This window comes from Dromiciops gliroides, chromosome 6 (genome assembly GCF_019393635.1).
Source record: "Dromiciops gliroides isolate mDroGli1 chromosome 6, mDroGli1.pri, whole genome shotgun sequence".
In the NCBI taxonomy this organism is placed as follows: Eukaryota; Metazoa; Chordata; class Mammalia; order Microbiotheria; family Microbiotheriidae; genus Dromiciops; species Dromiciops gliroides.
The window spans coordinates 81,709,627-81,733,850 of NC_057866.1; the positions used below are offsets into that span (position 1 = coordinate 81,709,627).

A 24,224-nucleotide genomic window follows, 5' to 3' on the forward strand; every position below is an offset into this window, starting at 1 on the left:
TATATATTTTTAATTATTTGAGATGACACAGATGTTTTTTTCCATTGTTAGAGCTAGATAATGGAAATTGCAGGTAACATGATATTTTAGGTTGAAAGTTCAAATAAATCATAAATTCATTCAGCACTAATTTCTTGAGCATCTATTATGTACAAGAAAAGTACTATGCTTATCACATTAGAAGTTACAGAGAAGAATGATAGAGTTTCTGCTTTTGAGTTTATAACCTAGAGTTTCGTTTTCTTGGGCTAAATCCCTAGTAGGAGTGGGGCCTTGTACCGAACAGACAATAATAAGTAATTGTTGAATGAATTGACTCATGTAAAGCATAATTAAAATTTTAGATACAATATCTCTTTAGCTTCAAGGCATTAGTATTCTTAGTATTCAAGGCATTCTCAAGAGTGAAGTAGCTACAGAGAAACTTACTTATTGAAAAATATTTAAAAAACAATTCCATTTTTAAGGGTGTTTACATAGTTCTACCTTCAGATAAATTCTTAACAATATTTAGTTATTTTCACTTCAATGATCAGTTTAATAAAGGTTAAAATCATTCCCCTCTTCAGCTCTTCACTATTTCATATTTTTGATTGAATTTAAGGACTTTTGTTTTTCCCAAATTGGTTTCATATTATGGCAAAGGTTTTTATGCATATTTAAAATATTCAAGAGTTCATCAGAAATAAAATTTGTTTATAATTAATACTTAGATGTTAAGTAAGGTGTGCTTTAGAAATTAAAATTATAAAATGTTCTGTTTGCTTGTCATTTAAATACAAAAGATAGTGGGAACCCCTAGTTTTATAATACCCAAACAAAAAGGGTGAGGTTTCTTGTGCTATTGCCATGAATTTATATCTGGTTTATTTTGTGATGTAGACATATGTCTAATAAAAAAAGATGCTGTGTAAACCATTATTTGAGTTTGAATGTGCTTCTGTTTTTGGTTTAGGTACAAATGTTGTTTCTGGCTGCATCTTTCATACTTAGCTCTTCTTATAACAAATGGAAACTCCTTAATTGTACCTAAGGGAATAGTTAACCTATTGTAGACATATGTTGGACAAAAGCTGAGTCTATCAAATGAAATAAAATAATAAATAGAAAATATGTGAATGTCTTTAAAATCTGGCAGCAATGAGAGAGATTGCACTGGTGGAGTCTTACTGATTTCCTATTCTTGTATGGTTCTTTTCTCTTATGCCAGTGTTAATAGTGAATATTGAAAAACTTAAATAACTTTATTTGCTTAAAAGACATGCTATAGAAGTTGAGTATATTAATTTGTCTTTTTACAGTAATTGATGGCCAGTGAAAATTCTACTTCTAGTTAGAAGACCTGACTTTAGGTCTCATCTTTATTTCTGCCTATTTGACCATGTACAAGCCATTTTACCTTTTCTTGGCTTCTGTTTCCTCATTGATAAAATGAAGTGGCTAAATTAGGAGATCTTTAAAGTTCCTTCTTTCTTCTGTAATCTGTGATTCAATCGAATATGATTTTGATTCTACCAATAGCCAGAAGCTGGTGATATTAGATTAAAAAAAATGATTACACTTTGATTGAGGGCAGCTAATTAGCATTAACCCAGAACAGCTCTTGGGCTTTATAGATTCAAGCATTGTATGTGGTTGCACTCCTCCAGCAAAAGGTTAAGTATTAATGGAAAATGGTCACAGCCCTTTTACTCAAAGAAAACATGTTACTTGTAAGTTTTCTTTTGATTTTACTTTTACAGTTACATTGAATGTCTTCATTCATTTAGCCATCCATAAAGCAAATATTGTTGCACATGCAGTGGATAATAAGTCTTTTTAGGACTACTTGTGTGGTATGTCACAGGTCATTAACTGCAAGTAACCACCTGACTGGAGAGAAGTCTGGAAGCATCATTACAGTGAAACACACTTTTATTTCGGTATCACTGCAGCGCATTGATTTGTAGAAATGTCTCCAGTAGCTCCTGTGAAAATAGAGTCTCATATATTATCATTAAAGGGAATTAATGATAGAGATTAACCAATGTAAAGTGTGAAAAAGTCATTGATATCCCTTGATCCTGGAAAAAGTTTAATAAGGGCAAACATTATTGTGTTAGTTATTTTATTTGGTGATTAACTTTGAAGGTGAATGTTTCCAGAATATATCTGTGACTATCATAAATGAAAATAATTTAACATATGAAGCAATGGAACATGTTTAGCAACTGAACAATGCAATAGCAAACTAACTAATTAATGAATGAATTATTCCTGCCAGTCTAGCAGTGGCTAGATAGAAAGGGTGATACTGAAGACTTATAAGATAGAATCTATGGCCTTAATTCTTTGTAAATTAAAAAAAACATTTTTGACAAGTTATTGAAACATACTAGGGAAATTACAAAGAAATTACTCAGTAGCTCATGTTGTTATACAAGATCTCAATATGCTGATTATTGAATAGTACTTTTTAAAATTTAAATTTAACATCAAGGCCTCTGGCCAAAACAAGTTCATTTAGTACATATCAAAATATAACAACTCTGATATATCTGTGAGTTTATTGAAGTTGATGTTTCCTTACTTAAATTAGCCACAGGGTACCTATGCAATGTGCTAGGGTTTTCTCTGTCTTCTCCTGACATCATGAGCATACCAGTGGAACATGTGGATTTTTGCCTAGGTATCTCTTGCTCTTGTTACATAACCAGTCCAGCTTTTTTGACCATACATTTATTTGATGGCATTCTTTACTTTTCATAGCTATTTATTCATCGTATTGCAGCCTCTCACACTAGCCATCTGATTTTACATTGCATAGGAGCATTGCATATTCTTTTTATTCTTAAGAAACTATAGCATCTTATGACTCTCAACCATAAAGACCACTTTTAGACTGTTGGTATTAAAAATGTGGGTCTTTGTTTCTGGGAGTAGTTTGGTGTCATTAAAGGAGCTTTGCAATTTCTTGAAGGAAATGCATTCTGTTTCTTGTTTAAAAATGTGCCCAACTTTACAATTTACATTGTCTATATGGTTTGGGAAACGTCTGGAGAAGATCACTCCTCATCCTGATACTGTTGATAGCCTTGGTATATACATGTGTCCTATATTGGAGAGTCGTTGCCGACCTTTCCCTCAGAAAAATATACATGGAGATTAACTGGTTGTTGAAGATGTGGTGATTATAGGGCAGGTAAACTGGAGTCTGAATAGGGTGGTAGATTTCCTAAATTCATGTGAGATTGAAAATTTTTCCCAAAGTCATAATTGTTCCTTAGTATGATAGAGTTCTGAAGTCTTGCATTATTATTGTGGTTACCATGCAAAAAATGTTCCATTTCTGTTTATTTCACTTTGCATCATTATATAACAAGTCTTTCCATGTTTCTCTTAATCTGTCATTTTAGTTATTAATCATGGTATAGCAATATTCTATTACCTTCAAAGGAACAATAATGTGTCTACCATTTCCTGGTTTGTTACTGCTTGTTAACTACATATCTGTCTGTCTGTGTGGTTTTCTACACACATTTGTATCTTAAAAAACAAACCGTACATGTGACAAAAGTTCACAGTTTCTTATACAAACCTCTTATTCTTTGTATATTTAAAGGTTTATGTTGATGATAAGTTTGGAAACAAAAATATTTTTAAAATTGCACAGAGTTTGGCATGGCTTCATCTGCCACTTACAAAGAAATATATGCCTGCTGTGCCTATTTTTCACTATTGTCTTGCACACTCAGCACAACTGTGTTCAGCAAGTATTTATTAAATATCTACTATGTGTCACATAGCCCTGCTAGGTGTTAGATGTGTAAACAAAAATGAAACAGTCCTCCTCAAGGAGCTTGGGGAAATAATACATATAGAAATGAGTATTAGAAAATATGTATGATGTTATTTTGGTTAGGGTGGAACATTAGCAACTGGAGACTTGGGCATGTTTCTTGGTAACAGGTAAAGAACCAATAAATAGGGAGAAGGGTCACCTCTATCAGAGACTAGACTAAAGGAAAAAACTAGGAAATGTAGATGTAGAGAAGGGGAAAAGAGGGAGCTCATAGTGAAGGCTCTTGATTTTCTCAGTAAGGTCTGAGGTAAGGTGCTCATCTGAGTGGGTGGGGAGATGGAGGAGAGAGAGTTTGAAGAACGTTGGGAGCAAACTTAGGAGTGGTATAGAGAGGAGGTGTCAAACACCGGCTGCTGGCTATGTGACCCATAGCACTCCTGAACCAGACAAAATGTAATTTGGAAATATTTAATAAAACAGATAAAAATACAGTAAAACACAGATAACATTACATTGTGCATATAGGGACTGGATCTGTGATTTCTCTATTGGGAGCTCTGAGGTAGGGGTGTTCTCCTTACCAATGCAGGCTGACACTTTGTCTGCATCTTAGCTGCCTAGAGAAGTTGAGAAGTTAAATGGCTAGGCCAGTACGTAATAAGTATAAAGAGAACAAATAAAAGTAAATATAAAATAGTTCAGTATAACGTAGTTCTACTAGAGGGGACTCACAGGGGATTTGGGAAAGGCTTCATGTAGAAGGTGGTGCTTGAGCAGTATTTTGAAGGAAGAGAGAGAGTCTATGAGAGAGACAAAGGTGAGGAGGAGTGTATTCCATGAACTAGAATAGTCATTGCAAAGAAATAAACAGTGGTCTCTTTTCTCTACTTTTCAACATAATTTTAGAGGTAATCTAAATTATAGAATATTGTTTGTGAAAACTTCCTTTTGGGGGTATTTTTAAATCAAAAGATGCACTAATACATGTTTAAATTATTAAAATAGTTTTTAGAAATTAAAAAGTAGATGAATTAATTATTATTGATATTTTCTAGATTGCCTTTTGTAGGGGAAAGTAATGTTTTCCCCCCTTCTTTTAGTATCTTCCCTTCTTTCAGATTTCTTTGGAATTGATCTTTTTTTTTTAAAATTTTTTTTTTTATTTTAGTGAGGCAATTGGGGTTAAGTGACTTGCCCAGGGTCACACAGCTAGTAAGTGTTAAGTGTCTGAGGCTGGATTTGAACTCAGGTCCTCCTGAATCCAGGGCTGGCACTCTATCCACTGAACCACCTAGCTGCCCCTATCCCATAGTTTTTATAAACGGAATTTGTCAATTTACCTCTATGTGTGATAACAATTAGAGGGAAGTGATATCAATCATGTTGTAGAAATGAAAATAATTTAATGGTATAGGATTTGAAAATACTGATTTTGTGTAATGGCAACCTTTGTCAGTGGCTGCCTATACAGTTGTACTTTTACAATGTAGTTTGATGATTAAAGAAAAAAAGTATTATGTTTATTTTCTTTAATATTTGCTTTAAATTGCTAGTGTGCTTAGAAGTAACAATACTTTGTGTATTCTATGTCTCCTAAAACAATATAAAAAATGTCTGTTGGCATTTTACTTTTATTTTCAAATAGAGGGCTAATCCAAATAGTTTTCAGATGGTTGAGTTTTCCTAGAGTAGGTGCATGTTTTTAATGGGTAAATCACTAAAAAAATTTTTTTTTTTTTGGTGAGGCAGTTGGGGTTAAGTGACTTGCCCAGGGTCACACAGCTAGTAAGTGTCAAATGTCTGAGGCCGGATTTGAACTCAGGTCCTCCTGACTCCAGGGCCGGTGCTCTATCCACTGCGCCACCTAGCTGCCCCCACTAAATTTTTTTTAAAGCACAGGCAGTGCTTTTTCCAGTTTCTTTTTGGTGCTATCTTAAAGCTTAAATTGTATTCTGTGTAAGCCAACAAAAACCACTCCTTATTAAAGCTGACTGATACTGTAAATCAAAATCTTAACAATTGAAGTACTACCAAAGCCATGGACTTATTTGCATGTTTTTTTATAACCAAAAACTAAACAGAAGAATTATGTTTTAAAAACAATAGCAAAAGAAAAATTTGGTGGTGGCTCTATATTCATCTGGAAAGTACTATACATTTGATAATTTTAGAGTATCATATGTGGATATATATTAGTTTCTAAGTAATTTTCTTGTTCTTTATTGCAAAATTGTCAAACATTTCTTTCCTTCTATTATCCAATCATATTTTTTAGTTAATTCTATTTAGATTTAAAAAATTGGATTTCTCTTTTTATGTTGTGATGCTTGCCTTTAATAACCAAGCCAGATAGCATTATTACCATATAAAGACAGCAATAGTCTTATCTAGTCAAAGAAAAATCTTAATGCTTCCTAGTGTACCATTTCAGAGTTTTATTTTTCTTAAAATATTTACTTCAAGTGATGATGGATTTTATTATATAGGTTGTTTGATGGTGAATGGGATTTGCAATGTGAAAGTGTCTTATAATCTGACATTTTATATTTTTGTGTAGTGAATGTGGATAGTATATTGAAGGCAAATTTTAATTTCTTAAAAAGTTTCCTTTCATTGACAGTTTTAGAGATTTTATTTAGAAACATACTATGTATAGGGGGCAGCTAGGTGGCGCAGTGGATAAAGCACTGGCCCTGGATTCAGGAGGACCTGAGTTCAAATCCTAACTCAGACACTTGACACTAGCTGTGTGACCTTTGGCAAGTCACTTAGCCCTCATTGCCCAGGGTAGGGGTGGGGGGAAGAAAAGAAAGGAAAAGAAAAGAAAAGAAGAGAAAAAAGAAAAGAAACATACTTTGTATAGTACGAAAATTTTTAATGGGATATATCATCATTGTCTGGTCCTAGTGTCCTGTCAATCTTTTGATAGTCAGCAGAGTCTCTTCCAGAGAAGTCCATGCACAACAAAGAATCAGTGGCATTTTTGTGCTTGATTTGAGAACCAACAATCAGGATATTTATGGTATAGATATTATGAAGAAGGATTTAGGAATGAGAAATAAGGAGGACAGGAAAGACTGATGGAGTTGAACTTCATGGCCTCAGTGTTCTTAAGCTTATTCTTTGTAGTTATTGGATCTTAAGACACACAAGAAAAAAGGAGTAGCTATGAGCTAGAATAAGTGTCCACAAGTGGTTCAAATAGCCATTCATCTGCCAACACTCATCTGCTATGAGTAGGCTATGACAGTTAGATGGCAAGGAGCCAAGACCTGGAGCACCTTGGGTATGATGAGGAAGGAAGGAAAGAAAGAAGCACTAAGAGCCTAGTATGTGCCAGGCTGTGTGCTATGGGCTTTACAAATATGATTTCATTTGATGGCCACAATTCTGGGAGATAGGTGCTATTATTATCCCCATTTAATGGTTGAGGAAATTGAGGTCAACAGAGGCTAAGTGATCACCAGGATCACCCAACTAGTAAGTGTCCGCCAGATTTGAACTTGTCTTTCTGCCTGCAGGCCTAGTGCTACCTTGGGGCTGCCTCTCGGTGCCCCTGATGGGTGCATGAATATTAGGTCAAATCTCATGCATTATACTATAAGAAATATTTTTGAATTGACTAGGCCTAATTTGGGAGGGGCTAAAGCTGACTGGGGTACTAATTCTGGGACTGTTGGCTCACTGACTATCTGACTGTGTTTAATTTAATATGGGCCGTTTATAAAGTTCCACCACACTGCTCTACTCCCAAATCGATAAGCACAGGATTAGGAAGCCTCTTAACTAAATAGTCAGAGCAGAGTTTATTTATGAGATACTACTGAAAATTAAGAATACAGGGAAATAAAATGTACAACCTGACTGCATTGCAGTGTGTCTCTTTCCACTGCCTCTCTTTCCCACCTGCTGTGCCTCGAACTTCTTGAATACAATAAAGGCTTTAGCCGCCTCTCCCCTCAGGGCACTCAGGTACTTTATTGTAACTCCTCTTAATCTTCACTTTCTCCAACCTATACCCTGTGCTGACTGCTTCTGTGCTCTCCTCTGCCTCCTGTTCTGTCTGTCTGCTCTGTCCTCTGCCGCCTTTGTCACCCCTCTAATCTTGTCCGCCTCTCTTAATCTTGTCTGTAGGCCTTTCCTCCTTGCTCCTAGTCCTGCGTTACTGTTCGTCTCGGCCCCCTGACAGATTGTCCTTCTAATTTAACTTCCAAGTCTATATATACCTTTTCTTCTCTCCACTCAAATCTCAGGGCTTCCTGTGCCCCTACAGACCAAGCTAATCTGCTAGTCAGGGATGCGGCTGGGGCTTGGGGGATGCTCCAGCATCACGTGCCTCACCGGAGCCCAGCCTGGACAAGCCCGGTATCTCTCGGATCCCTCTGCTCAGGTCGGAGGGAGCTGGGGCTTTTTCCCCCAGCTGTCTGACCTGGCATCTTGTATAGCCCACGGGGCTTTTTGGCTCAGCTGAAGCTGAGGAGGAGGGGGAGAGACCCTGAGGGCCTAAGGCTTTCTAATCTCAGCCTAAAGGTAGGGTACCCAAATAAAAATAAATTTCCACAATACGGTCTGCAAAGTATTGTCTGTGCAATAGTCCTGCAAGGTAGTCGCAAGGATCTTATTTTACAGATCAAGAAACTGAGGCTTCTCTGTGGTCATACTGTGGTAAGGAACTAAGAAATGTAAAAACGGAATGAGCAAGCAAGAATCAAAACAGGATGAGATGTTGAGAGAGGAAGCTGAAAATTATATACAACCAGTGATGGAGAAAAGGGTACAGAAAGTGAAAAATCAGGAACCAATAGGCAGAAATATATGAAGCTTGATCAGGAAAAGTGAAAACACAGATAAGGAACTTCTGTATTAGATTTCCTTTTGACAGAGAGCTGTAATGTGCCAACCACATCTATCCTTTTCTTCATGAACAGGATGACTTGTTTGAATGCTGTCTTGGATGATGCTGTCTGGAACCAGGCAGTATCAAGACTCCGAGGCATGAATTATACCTGAATTTGTCTGTTTAAGGCATGGGAAACCTAGGATTGTAGTCTGGATTTAAGAATCATATTGTAATAATATCAACAATGCGAATAATATTAATAGCTAACATTTATATAGTGCTCCAATGTTTGCAAAGCACAAATGTTATCTTATTAGATCTTTACAACACTCTTGGGAGGAAAGTGTTATTATTATCCCCTATTTAGAGATGAGAAAACTTGAAGCTGACAGACATTAAGTGACTTGCCCAGCAAGTTAATGTCTGAGGCAGGAAATGAACTCATTTTGTCCTAACTTGGAAGATTTGCGTTTGAATGATATGGGCTTGGGCAAGTCATTTCTCTTCTTTCAACCTCAGTTCCTTATCAACAAAATGAGGGGCCTGGGTTATGAACTTTCTAAGATCTCTTCCAGCTCTAACAGTCTATAATTCTAAGGACTGGACAGATCCTGGCACGTTGTATAAAAGTACATTTAATTCTTTTTTTAAAAATTGTTTTGATGATGACATTTTTTCTTACTATTTATGCTTAAACTTTGTGTTTGCTATTCTTGTGATTAGTTTTTAAAAAAAAATTTGTTTACTACTGAATATCTACCTAGTATTATTAGCTCCTTTCTAAGTATAATGGGGGGATTCTATCCTTATCACAATTATTGTAATCATAGAAGTCTCAGACTTATCAGTTGAATCAATTAAAAGTATAAACTAGGTGAAAATAATCCCAGATGAAAATAAATTTAATAATTTTGAGAGGATTATAGTATTGTTGCCATTGGAAGAAGGCAGATGATGGTACACAGGAAATAGCATGATTGGCTAAAAATCAGATCCATCTCTCTATCTATATATAAAAAATAGTAGTCTCTTAAACTGGAGACTAGTCAAATGGTGAACTATTCTATTGCTAGAAGAACTCCAGTTTAGAGAATTCCACTTTGAGAGTTGGAGCCAAGCCCCTGGGAGGTAATTGTTCTTTGGAGAGGGGAAGGAGAAAATTTTTCTCTCTCACATATTGACCATATTATTGGAAAGAATGGACTTGTAAGTGACAGCTTACTTTACTCAGCCATGATCAGAGGGGTCTAGATATGAATTTTACAAAGGCACCAACCCTCAGATCCCCATAGAGAGCTACTAAGGAGACATCAGGAGGACACTATAACACCACCAATGCAACAGCAACAGCTAGCATTTATATATACCATGCTTTCAGTTTTGTAGCACACTTTTACATATGTTATCTCATTTGACCCTCATAACTGTACTGGGAGATAGGTGGTGTTATAGGGAGAAAAGGACTTCTAGTAACTAGGAGTTTTGAGTCACTCTTTTGTCACATGCACGTATGCTTTTATGAAGAAACTTAAAGATAATTTTGTGATTAGTCAGGAGAGAGACTGAGAAGGGTTCATTTTGTGCTTGCCCTTTATGCCCATTTTTCTCCGCTGACTCTGTGCATTTGCAGGAAAGTGTGCCCCAGACTTTTAGCGGAAATGTTTTGTTACTTTATGCATTGCTACATTGTTGTTGTCGAGTCGCTTCAGTCACATCTGACTTTTTGCGACCCCATTTGGAGTTTTCTTGGCAAAGATACTGGAGTAATTTGCCATTTTCTTTTTTAGTTCATTTCGTAGATGAGGGAACCGAGGCAAACAGGGTTGTCACACAGGGAGTGTGTATCCATTGTGCCAGCTTTACTGCTGTACCATCTTAGCAAATACTTATGCTGAAATGCTAATAAATTCTTACTGATTGTTAGTAGGAAGCACACCAGTGGAGGTTTATGAATGACAACACTAGAGGAAGGGTCCCTTGGGGGACAGTAGCTCTTCAGGGTTACTCCTAGGATCCTGAGATTTAGTAATCAGCCACTCTCTGTAGATCTGGCCTGACATTAGAAGTGTAAAAGATGGAGAAGTAGCCCTGGAGGGGACATTATATATGTTTTTCTGTTATCTTGTAGTATAGACTCAGGATAACAACAAGCCATTTTTGTTATGTTCAAACAGAGTATATAAACTCTATTTTTCACTTTAATATGTGAAATGTAATTCAGGATCATTCAATTCAGCATTTCTTGAGTTTACATATTGACAAGCATTCTCTTCATCCTTTTAAATTATTTTTGCTAAGGAAGAAGGTCCCTTTTCTTTTCTTTTAATGTTTCTTAATCCATGACTTTTTTTTTTTTTTTTTTTTTTTGCGGGGCAATGGGGTTAAGTGATTTGCCCAGGGTCACACAACTGGTAAGTATCAAGTGTCTGAGGCCAGATTTGAACTCAGGTACTCCTGAATCCAGGGCCGGTGCTTTATCCATTGTGCCACCTAGCCGCCCCAATCCATGACTCTTAACAGTTTCTTTTCAGGCTCTTAATAAAATTCTCTTAAGAAAGTTTTTTTTCTCTCATCATCTTTCTACCTTTTTCACAGTTTCTCTCAAATGATCTCCATTAAATGCTCGCTTCAGTATTTTTCAAATTGCCAGTTCCAGGTGCTAAATCAAAAACATTCTATTTGACTTAGAAAGCTACAGTAACAGTAACTACAGCCTTTGTAAGTAAAGCCTCTACCTGTCTCCTTCCTGCTTTTTCAGTTTTCTTACACCTTACTCTCTCCTTTCCACTCCCCCCCCGCCCCAACTTACTCAGCAATCCACTTAACGTTTTGCTGTTTCTCAAGACACTTCACCTCATGTCATGACTCTGGGCAGTTTCACTGACTGTCCCTCATTCCTGGAACTCTGTCTCCTCATCTCTGCTCCCTGACTTCCTTCAAGTCTCACCTAATGTTGTGCCTCCTATAAGAAGAAGCTCTTCCTAGTCTTCCTTAATGTTATTGTCTTCCTTCCTGGGATTATCTCCAACTTCCTGTACACACATCTTTTTCTGCACAGTTGTTTTGCATGTTTTCTTTCTCATTTGACGGTGAACTCCTTGAGAGCAGGGTTGGTTTTTTTTAAACCTTTATTTGTATCACTCAGTGCCTGGCATAATAGTAAATGCTTAATAAATGTTGAACTTCTGGGTTGTTTTGTGAACAAGATAGAGAACTAGAAGTTTACTCTGATCCTCATGACCTCTCAAACATCTCCAAAGCAGAAATTATGCACTAGAGCCAAAGCAACTCCAACTGTGTCCATGCTCTAGGACGCTGAGAATCCCAAAGAAGATAAAAACTCCATAAAAGAATGCCTAACCCTTGCTCACTCAGCACCCCTTCTCTCTCTCTGCTCACCACATTCCTTGTAGCAGGTCTGCACCATCAGAAGGAGTGAGTCAAAAAGTGAGCAATAGTGGAAAATAAAGGGAAAAAACTCTTTTTCAAATATCTCAGGAGAAAGACCTAAAGACCTGGAGTATAAGCAGAAAAAATACCAGTGAATACATTAACAGCAGAAGGACATATGGCTTCCATATGAAATAAATGAGTTCAGGTATCTATGAATAAATACTGCAAAACATAGGAAAATGATTTATCACCCGATGAGGCAGAGGACCCTGTGGATTTTGAGGAGAACATGGAAACACAACACACTGTTCCTGAGTGGCTTAAAAGAGAAATGAGAATTGTGAGAGTAGAATTTATGGCTTGCACAGCAAAAATAATTGGCAGAATAGAAAAACTAGAATCTCCAGTCATAAGACTCAGCAAAGAAAAAAAAGGAAGGACAACTTGATTGGGAATGGAAAAACACTGAAATGAAGGACTATCTAGAAAAAGAGAAGCAAAAACCAATAACATTAAAAGAAAACATACTTTTTATACAAGCAAAATATACTGATTTTGAAGATAGGAGATATAGAGATAATCTAAGAATTATAGATTTCCCAGAAGAATACATGTCAGGAAAAACCTAAACAGTATGATGCCAGAAATAATACAAGAAAACTCCCTGGAACTCCTATATACAAAAACCAGAGCATCAAATAAGAGTCCATAAATTAGTCCAGAAGAAAAACTAAGGCTGCAAACTCTAAAACACATAGTGGTTTAATATAACAGTTTCATTGAGAAACAATAAATCCTTTTTTTTTTTTTTTGGACGGGGCAATGGGGATTAAGTGACTTACTCAGGGTCACACAGCTAGTAAGTCTGAGGCTGGATTTGAATTCAGGTCCTCCTGAATCCAGGGCCGGTGCTTTATCCACTGCGCCACCTAGCTACCCTGAGAAACAATAAATTCTACAAAGAACCAAAGACCTTCAAATATAAAGGAAAGGAATTTTTTTTATAACACAAGAGCATTCTGTATCCATCAAAAATTTAGGAGGGAATGGAATAATATGTTTCTGAAGAGCAATGGAACTCAAGACACAAAGAGGCATTTGAAAATTTTTTAATAAAACTACCATACTCAGAGAGATTATTTGCTTTTTGACTAGTTTAGAAAATAGAAATGCAGGAGGAGTAAGTGAATGGAATAGCCAGTATAACCGCACTAGAATGACAACAGAAAGATCAATTAGAAATTTCTTTCTAAATGTACACTGGGAGACTGGGGTAAAGGGAGAAGTCAACAGTAGAATTTAGTAACCTCGTCTTTGATTAAATAGAAAACAAAAATAACCCAGGATAAAAACTTCTTGAAAAACTGAAAAGCAATCTGGCAGAAATGAGGCTTAGACCAATACCTTACACCAAATTCCACAATACATTAAAAATGTATATGCAACCTTAACATTAAAGATTATGATATAAAAAATTAGAATAGCAGCAGATCACAGCTATAGGTAGGAGATATATTCTTAACCAAAGGACAGAGGCAATTACAAATTTGATTACATGAAACTGAAAAGCTTTTGCAGAGACAAAATTGAAACTTCTGGTTGATAAAAAGGGAAGTGGTTGAATGGGAATAAATCTCTGTATCAGGTTTTCTCTGATAAGGGTTTGGAATTCAAAACATATAAACAATAAATATGTATATATTTATGTATGTGTATACGTATATACCTCTCTTTACAAAAATGTGTGTATGTATGTATATATAATATGTGTATATGTATGTGTGTATGTCTGTCTATCTAATAGCTAGAAGGCACAGTGTATAGAGTGCTGGTCCTGGAGTTGAGGACCTGAATTCATATCTGGCCTCAGATACTTACAAGCTGTGTAACTTTACATAAATCACTTAATCCCTGTTTGCCTCACTTTTCTCATGTAAAATGAGAAGGAAATGGCAAACTACTTGAGTATCTTTGTTAAGAAAATCCTAAACCAGGTCAAAGAGTAGGACATGTCTGAAAATGACTGGACAACAACTATATAATATCTACACACATATATACACTTATACACATACATACATACCCACACATATGTATGATCTCACCTAGAAGACTCTCAAATCCAACCCTCATTTCTCTCCTGTACTCACTAATCCCATATGAAGAATTGTCTATTAGATACCTTCATCTAGATTTCCTAAAAGTTTCAAACTCAGTATATCCAAAATAGAACTTGTCTTTTCCCCATACCCTTCCTTCAGAAGGACCTATTTCTGTTGAGAACACTACTATTGTGCCAGCCCTCAAGGTTTATAAATTCAGAGCCTTATCCTTGACTCTTCCTTCTCTTTGATCCCTAACATTCATTCAGTTGTCAAGTTTTGCCGATTATACATTATAAAACCTTTCTTCTACATCTCTCTTGAAATGTCTTTCATTTTAGTCCATGGGCACTTTACTTGAAGACTAACTAAATCTTCTTATTTGGTCTCCCTGCTTTTTAGTCTTTCCTTCTCTATCCTTCCTCCATACAACATCCAGAATAATTTTCTTAAGGCACAGGCTTCACAATATCACTCCCCAGATAAAAATATTTGGTTGTTCCTATTTGCATCAAGGACAAAATAAAACTTCTCAGTCTAGTGTTTGAGGCTTAATCTACTTAGTAACTACTTTATCTGGTTCTAATCTGCCTTTCTAGTCTTACAAAATATGTTTCACACACTCTGTGTTCTATCTAAACTGTTTTACAGATATTGCTCCAATTTGGCATTCTATTTCCTGCCTCTATGTATTTACTTTTTTTTTTTTTTTTTTTTTTTTTTGCGGGGCAATTGGGGTTAAGTGATTTGCCCAGGGTCACACAGCTAGTAAGTGTTAAGTGTCTGAGGCTGGATTTGGACTCAGGTACTCCTGAATCCAGGGCCGGTGCTCTATCCACTGTGCCATCTAGCTGCCCCGCCTCTATGTATTTACACAAACTGTCACTCATGCCTGAGATGTGGTCTGTCCTCATCCCTGCCTAGTAAAATATCAATTTTCTTTTAAGACCTCAGTGCAAATATCATTTACATGAATTGTACTCTGGTCCCTTTTAGTTGTTAATTCTTTTTCAGGTGAATTTTTAATCAAACAAGAGGCAAAATCAATTACAAAATGTAAGATAATTTAGATTATTTGAAATTGAAAAGCTTTTTTGTGAACATAATCTGTCAAAGATAACTATAAGAAAGGAAGTGGTAGGTTGGGAAAAAAATCTTTGTTATCAAATTTGAAAAGTGTCTTATATTCAAGATATGTGGAAAACTCACAGAAATATGTGCATGTATTATACACACACATATGTGTGTATGCGTGTGTGTGTGTGTGTGTGTATATATATATAAAACCAAAACCCATTCTCCAACAGATAAACTATCAAAGGATATGAACAGTTCATGAAAAATTGTAAACCATTAACCATATGAAATAATGCTCCAGATCATTAATATTAATTTGAGAGAATAAGAGAAATGCAAACCCAAACAACCCTGAGGTTTTATCTCATACCTGGTAAATTGGCAAAGATGTGAATAGTCAATATTACAGGGATTGGATGAAAACAGAAACTTTATTGCATTGTTGCTGGTACTGTAAATTGGTTTAATCATTTTAGAAAAAAATTTGGAATTATATAAAGCTTGTGACTAAAATGCCCATGCTTTTTGACTGCGAAGCATATGCACTAAGGAGATCAGTGATGAAAGAGAGGTTGTATACATACATACATGCACTCATATATGTACACACACACAAATGTGCATACACACAATATAGACATACACACGTTTATATGTGTGAATGTGTATGTATTCATGCACTTTTTGTAGTGCCAAAGAATTGAAAATAAAGTAGATGGGGAGTTTTGGAAATGGCTAAACAAATTGTGATATAGGGATATAATGTGGTATGTGGAATATTAATATTATCTTGTAAGAAATGAGGAATACAGAGAAACATGGAAGACTTATATGGAATGATGCAAAAAAAAGCCAAACAGAACCAGAAAAACAGTATGTACAATAACTGCAACAACATAATTAGAAAAAAAAATGAACAAAACAATTAAAACAATATTGCAAAGTTATGATAACAAAATAATTATAACTGAATGCTGTAAAGTTATAATGACCAAGCTTGTCACCCAAGAAGATCTATGGAAAGATATCTCTTCCTACTTCTTTGGAATGGCAGGGGATCATGACCATGAAATACTGCATATAATGTTTCTGTTTTTGATCAATATCTTCCATTTTACTGAGTTTCCCCCCCACACCCCCTTTGAAAATTCCTTATTTGTGATGGCTCTCTGGTAGTATGTGTGTAGGTGAAAAGATATGGTCGGAAACGTAAGTGATGTAAAAATAAAAGAGATCAATAAAATTTTATTTAAAAATGTATTTATATTTATATATTTCTATTTCTTTATATGTTGCTTCTACTCTGTACAAGCTCTCTCCTAGGATAGAAATAGTCTTATTTTTGTTTTTCTCTTCCTCGTGCTTAGTAGTATGCCTTACACATCATAGATGCTTAATGATATTGAATTCAGTGAATAAAAGGGTGCTTTCTGGAAGCTCAAAGAAGAAGGAGGCTCACATTAAATTTAAAGGTGGAGGACTTCTCTTGGACATAAGTAAGAACTTTTCAACATCTACATTTGTGTTTACTGTGTACAGATAGCTATGCAAGGAGATAGAGAATTCAGACGAGATTAAGCCTCCACCCTTGTGCCTTTTATGTAGTCTGAAAGCACTTGCATTTCATGGAGATTATATTGCCAAGGTCCACCAAGCAAGATTATGGAGTGTATATCCCTAGGGTTCTCAAACAGAAAATAGATGGCTTATATACTTTGATGAAGGCAGTGGAGTGGGAGGGAAGAGGGGGATAAGAAGTGGAAATGGCTAAGGTAAGCTCTTAGATTCTTATATGAAACTTTATCATGTCTAGCCTTGGTAGATTAAGTTTAAGACTTAGGGGTTTTTTCAGTCCTTCTGTGTCCTAATTCTCAATTTTAGCCCTGGGGTCCATTGTACTCGGCTTGCCCTTCAAAGATCCTTTTTACAGGCTTTAGTCTTTTCTGCAATGATATACAAAAGCTTTTTACCTTTCCTGAAGATTTCAATGGCTCTGGGGTCTCCTGAAGTCTTTTCTCAGGTCTGGTGCCCTGGATGGGAAAGACCTTTTACTGACTTTTTTTTTTTTCCCCTGGGTTCTGGTCTGGCTTTATTAGAAGTAAGGAGAGCTTAAGAACTGGGTGAGGCTGCAATGGGAAAGAATAAAGTGGGGCTAACTCTAGGGCAGGGGGGTTCTTCAGGGGAGGAGAGGAAGAGGGAAGAAAAATGGGATGGGAGGCAGGCTGGGGGCCTGGACTCCAAGGTGGGGAGGGGCAGGAGAGGGCTCAGAAAGCTTACTGGGAAGTGTGAGTGGCCATCAGAGCCCGTTTCAGTAGCTCGTAGGTGACAAACATCACTACATTCCAGGAGCCCAAGTGGAAGAAGGAAGGCATGAGCCCTTTGTAGAAGGCTTGGGGTCCCTCCTTCCGGAACATGGTTAGGGCGCAGTGGCCAGCACTAGCATACTGGCCCGCGACAGAGTTCATGTATCTTGTCTTGACCACGTCCACAGGGGAGGCAATGATGGTGGTGCAGAAGCCAGCCCCAAAGGCTAATGTGAAGTGGCATGGAAGGTCATCAGTCATGAGGTGGGCCTTCAGGAGGGCATCTTTGATGAGATCATATCTCACCAGCTCAGCAGAGTTGACGATATTGTTGTGGGCAACAGTGGGTGAAGTTCCTTTCCATAGTTCCCGAAGCCGCTCCTCTCTGGCGATAGTCTTATAGGCATCCAGTGTGCCCTGATATCTCCGGCTGCCACCTGCACAAGCCTGGGCCTGGAAACGTACCTTCACCACATCTGTGGGTTGGGCTACGGCCACTGCCAGTGCCCCTGTGGTACAGCCTGCCGGGAGGCGGCTCCCAGTGCCTGCATGCTCAGATCCCTTGGTGTAGAACTGCTTAACAGAGTCATAGAGGCCAGTGTGGACAGAGGCAAAACTCATCTGGCGCTGCAAGCCAGCCACCAGCCCATTGTACAGGCTGCTAGGGCCCTCAGTCTTCACCATGGTTAGAATGGTGCCCAAGATACCCCGATACTGGGCAGTGGCAGAAGAAGCTCGGATGCGCCCCCCCCCCCCCCGGCTCTCTCCTTGAATCTGCAGCCGGATTTTGGCTGTGTCCAGGGGGAAGGTGATGAGGTTGGCGATGCATGCAACAGTGCCAGCCCCAAGGAACTTGATGGTGGCTGTTGGGGGCACATCTGTAGGCTTAAATCCAACCATGATTTGATGCTGGTTTTCTGCTACTTCCCAAGAGGCAGGAGAAATGGTAAGATGGCCTTTGATGATTAAGATGAGCTAGAGGAACTCTGCCGGAGTCCTGACTTGGAGGGTCTCATGAGGATGGCACCTTGATCAGGCTTCTCTAAAGGTGTCCTGCTCTTCAGAGTTGCTCACAGCAACCATGGCCCACTTCCCTTGATTTTCCATAGAAAGTTGCTGGGAAACTGAACACCTAATGATCATACTATGTACCCGGGACGTAAAGGAAAACAAGAGGAGGAGGTGGCGGTGGTGGGAAGCACAGGGCCTGTGGTGGAGTCCAGAGTCCGGAGTCCGAGGGGCTGGAGTGGTTGGTTGCCTGGCTCTCCGTTGGATCGCTAAAAAGTCACAGTCTTGGACCAGGGAGTTGAGCACTGCCTCACTGACTTATTTAGAGTTTTAACACTAGGTCTTACACTTACCTGTCAATCACTTTCCATACTCACTTGGGAACCCTGAAAACTTTAGTCTCTGAAAATCCTCCCTTGACCTTGAGTCATTAATTTCTTAATTTTTTTTCTTGATCAAAAGAAAAGTATAAAGTATTGCACCAAAATTCACTAAGAAGTTGGTTATCACAGCTGATTCTTCAACTTAGCAAAGTTAAATTTCCTTATCTCTTACTCTTGACTGGCATCTGGTCCCTGCTCTCTCTAAGTGCCACATGACCTTTATTTTTTAACTGCCTTTTGTGTACAAAGACTACCTAACTTGTTGGGCCTCCATCGAGTTATTCTTTATAGTATATTTCTGGGTAGAACTGAAATGAGATAGATACCTTGGACCCAATGAATATTCCTTTCCCTGTCAACTCTACTTATCTAATTCCTTGGGTTCTCAGGTGATGATGCATTGTTTGATCTGCTTGATCTGTTCCCCTCCTACTGAGTAGAATTTTTTTCTATAGTTTAATTTTGCAATAGAGAGAAAATGCTTTGTATAGAGTAATTAATAACAGATAGTTGCCACTAGTAAATGAAAGGTTAAGGTACAGTAGGATCCCTTTAGGTTCTCTGGGTCAATGGGAAGTACATGTGTTGAATTAATAGGGAGAAAATAAAACTTAAATGATGAGGCAGCCAGATGGCTGTTGTCTGGAAGAGAAAGGGTATTTCATGTGTGAATTATAGTGTATTTTAAGTCTCGATTTTTTTTTTTTTTGGCGGGGCAATGGGGGTTAAAGTGACTTGTCCAGAGTCACACAGCCAGTAAGTGTCAAGTGTCTGAGGCCAGATTTTAACTCAGGTCCTCCTGACTTCAGGGCTGGTGCTTTATCCACTGCGCCACCTAGCTGCCCCTTAAGTCTCAATTCTGAGGAAGCATTTATGATGTCTTGGAAGTTAGAGCTGTAAATAGTTTGTAGTTAGCATTTTATTGTCTTAAGATATTCTTTTGTTAGCTGTTTTTGAATTTGTGTGCCATATACTTACATTAACATTGTACTGCCAGGGCAGCTAGGTGGGCAAGTCACTTAACCCCAATTGCCTCACCCCAAAAAATAAAATTTAAACAAAACAAAACAAAACAAAACAAAACGTTGTACTGCCAATCTGTTTGGAATAATTTAATGTCTTTATTATTTCTAAATATAATACTTTGCAGAATAGGCCTTATAGTACAACTCAATTACAAATATATTTACTTATCAAAAGGTAGAATAAATTTGTTCTGTAATTCTCTGTATTTCATCCTATTTTTTTTCTCTGACCCACATAAAACTGTGGTTCCTCTTAATTGTAAACCTTGTCTCATTTAAAGCAATAACATAGCTTTATAACCACTACATATTTGTCTAGTTTGCAATAGGTAATTCATCAGCTTCTATAATTTATCAGCTATTATTCTGTTTTCAGTAGTGTGGCGGATGAAAGGTGAAATTACTGAGGAAAACAAAGGTTTGATCTGATGAGCATATCCATTTTTTAAGCAATGCGTGCCAATTGCCCAACAAACTGGGACCATACCTCTGCAAGTTAAGCCTAGATCCCAGGAGGAGAAAGACTTTTATACATTAAAAACAATTAATTAAATAAGGACAACTAATTAAAGGAAACAATATAACATTAGGTAATCTGATTTCCAATTGGAAATTAGGAAATTTCCAAATTGGGAGGGGCAGAGTGAAGAGGTACAATTCTTTGAATTCAGAAAAGGAGGTGTTCCACTCCCCAGGTATCTGTAAACAATCAAGAGACCATGGAAACAATAACCTATTAGTATTGGTCAGTTTTCAGTAAGACACATGGGTTGCTTGAGGTGTACAATTGTTGGAAAACTCTTTGCATCAGTCTTTGTATCTGATTGAGTTTCTGGTCAGCATAACTTAGTAAGTGCTTTATATGATCTTTTTATTATTAACTTAATATCAACAGACATAAACATTTCTCTATGTAAAGGAATTTAAATGAAGATTGCATATTAAATTGAATTTTTGTTTCATACAGTTTAATGAAGCATATATTAAATTTAAGAAGATAGTGACTAAAACTTCCCAGCTTGTCTGTATTTCCTTATGTACTTTCTGCTTTCTTCTGGGAATTAATTTTTTTTCATTGCTCTTTCCTCCTTCATCCTCCTTCCCTTCCTTCATACCAAAATTTAAAACCTCAACCAATAGTAGTATGAAAAATATATAAAATTCTTTTATTGTAGTTTTATGTGAGAAAGGGAACTTCATAGAGAAATTTACACTTTAGCCTCAACACTTTTTTTGGAAGACCATTTGATTTGTCATTATAGTAGGGTTTATAGACATCTGTTTTAATCTTTGATAAAGTTTTTAACATTTACAAGTTCTAGCAGCTATTTTTTTGAATTTAACACATGCAAATATGAAATTGTGGGCTTGTGAAAGTTTGACAGTTGCAGTTAAACCATATTTAGGTGATTATTTGCATAGGATTATCACTCCTAGGTATTCCTTGCATCCTTTATTTCCTCAAACGATTTTTCTGTTCTCCTTTTGTCATAGATATTAGCAAAATATGGAAAGAGAAACTAACAAAAAAGGCTTTGGTTAATGGGAATTATTTTGATTAAGGTTTCAGATTGTTAAAGTGTATCTCCCAGATTATATTAATCAGATTACTACCAAATTTGATCTCTCTGAGGATTTATTAACTTAATAAAGAAAAAAATCCAAACATTTGTCTGAATGGATAAAATTTTAATTTTTTATTAATCCCTTTGAGATAGATCAAAGTCTCAACAGAAAAATTATTAAGGGATACGAACAAGAAGTTTTCAAAAGAAGAATTGAAAATTATAAATGAACACATGAAAACATGCTTTATATCACTAATAGTAAGAGAAATGCAAATTAATTCAACTTTATTTTCATTTCATACCATGTGAAATGGTAGAGATGACCAAACATGGAAACAGTTAGTATTGGAGAGGCTGTGGGAAAATAGATCCTTCACTGTTGGTGAAGCTTGGCAGTGTTCTGACATTTTTAAAAAAAATTCTATTTGGAATTATGCAAGCAGAGTTACTAAACTGCCTATGTACCCTTTGACCCAGCAATCCTACTACTAGACTTTGGTACCTCAAAGAAGTCAAAGACAGAAACAGTGGTCCAGTATATGCCAAAATTTTCACAGTAGCACTTTTTGTGATTGCCAAGAACTAGAAGCAAAGTGATCACCATCATTTGGGGATTGGAAAAAAAGCACATTATTATTCTTGTTGTTGTTCCCTCTTCCTCAAAGAGGACCATGACATAGGGGTGATGTCATGACTTGCACTGAATTGGATTTAAGTGAGGGAGGGCTTTGCAAGTTCACCAACCTTACTCTCTCCTCCAGAGCCATTTGGGTCCAGTGGCAAGATATATATCAAGATGACTGGAGATGGCCCCGGATGTTTTAAGGCAATTGGGGTTAAGTGACTTACCCAGCCAGGGTCATGCAGCCAATAAGTGTCTGAGGTGAGATTTGAACTCAGATCCGCTTGACTTCAGGGCCAGTGCTGTATCCACTGCACCATGTGGCCTAATTGAATATTATTGTACTGTAAGAAATTATGAATATGAGCAATCTAGAGAAATGAGAAGATTTGTGTGAACTGATTAATGTACAGCCAAATAAGCAGAACTAAGAGAATAATAAACATAGTGACTACAACATTTTAAATTAAAAGATCACTTGTAGGAAGTTGAGATAATTTCCTGGCTAGCTTCATGCCATACTACTGGCATCCATTTCTACCTGGATTTCAGGCTTCTGTTATTATGACCCTTTGCTCTAATTGGTGAGAGTTCATTAATCCAGCCATACCTTTCTACCCCCAACCCATTTGCCCTTTTCCTGGCACTCTAGTCAAATAAAAACTACAAGTCCTGGAAAGGACATGTCATTCTTTCCCCTTTGGCTTTAATTACTATTTCCTCTTTGAAGATGGTCTTTTTTTTGGGAGATGGTTTAAGCCCATTATGATCCTATTAGTCTTCAATCCATTGTCAAATCTCCTAAAGAGAACTAAGTATGGCTTTCATATTAATGAGAAAGGTCAGACCAGAACATCTTATTAATCACTTGATATACATGGATGACATCAGGGTATATAGTTTCACCAAAAACATACTAAACAGCTCCTTCATCTTGTGGAAACTTTCTTCAATGATGTAAGGTGTCATTTGTACTCAGCAAGTATAAAATTCTTGAAGTATGCTCCCCAAAACCTAAAAGTTTTGAGCTTGAACCTAGAGGTCACATTGAACCAGTAAGTGAAAGTAATACTTAAAATTCCATGGTCTGCCCTATATAAAACAAATTCAACCTCAAGATATTAAAGAAACTGTGGCCATATGTCAAGAAATTTACTAAATTCTGAATTCAAAGCTGAATTGAAAGAACATACTGAAAAGAAATGACACCTAACCAGTACCAGTCTTTAATGCATACTTTTAGAAATCTGTAATGGATCATAAGAGATCTTGAAAGTATCCTCTCAGAACCTTATACAATAATAATGAAAGTAGGACCCAGCACACTAAGGCAGCTATGGAAAGATTAGTACTTGACCTTACCAAAAAAAGAGGAAGAAAACCAATAGACATCCTAAAATCACATAACAAGCAGGTAAAAAAAAAATCCCTACAGAAATACATTTGGAACATGGAGACATCACTTCACTGTTATCACCTCATCTTACATAAAGGCTAACAGGTACCAGCCTTTGAATTTATCATTAATATATCAATTGTAAGCAATTTGTTACTAACATGTAATAATAGCTATTTCCAGTATGTGAGTCAAAATATATGAGAAAGCTGTTTTTTAAAGAAGAGATGCAAAAGATCAGCAGCCAAATAAAAATTAAATAATTTTAACATTTTATTTCATGTTCAGTTAGATTAGTAATCGAAAAAGGATGACCAAAAACGGAAAATGATAAATATTAGAACACAGATGGACTAATGGACTAATGGAGCTATAGATTGATCTAATTCTGGAAAACAATTTGGAACTTTTCTAGAAAAGTCTAAATTCCCTTTTGACCCAGTGAAATTACTATTGGGCACCCCAATGAAATGAAGATAGAATGAAATGTCACATGTACAAAATATTAACAAAAGTACTTTTGTGGTAGCAAAAAAACCCAACTGGAAACAAAGTGGGTGCCTATCAGATGGGGAGTGGACGAACAAATTATCACAGATAATAAAGGATAACAAATGCAAAGTCATTAGATCTCTGAGCAAGGAAATGACCACCCTTGACTCCACATGATTCACAATGAAATTTACTTTCCTTCAAGCAAAGAGGTGATAATCTAGAGGAGCTAAG

The 24,224-nt window shown here is 36.8% G+C and overlaps 2 protein-coding genes across 3 annotated transcripts in view; one reads left to right on the plus strand and one right to left on the minus strand.

The window, feature by feature from the left end:
- The window catches only part of RAB28 (RAB28, member RAS oncogene family), a 126,896-nt gene that overhangs the window by 48,285 nt on the left and 54,387 nt on the right, over positions 1-24,224 (plus strand). The gene's annotated exons all lie outside the window — the stretch shown is intronic.
- Positions 17,467-18,396, minus strand: LOC122730882 (mitochondrial uncoupling protein 2-like). Its single transcript, XM_043970444.1, has one exon. The coding sequence runs from the start codon at positions 18,394-18,396 to the stop codon at positions 17,467-17,469; it is 930 nt and encodes a 309-aa protein (XP_043826379.1).

Bases quoted from the DNA above. Each gene is read 5' to 3' on its own strand.
- LOC122730882 (XM_043970444.1), bottom strand. From the start codon at position 18,396: ATGGTTGGATTTAAGCCTACAGATGTGCCCCCAACAGCCACCATCAAG.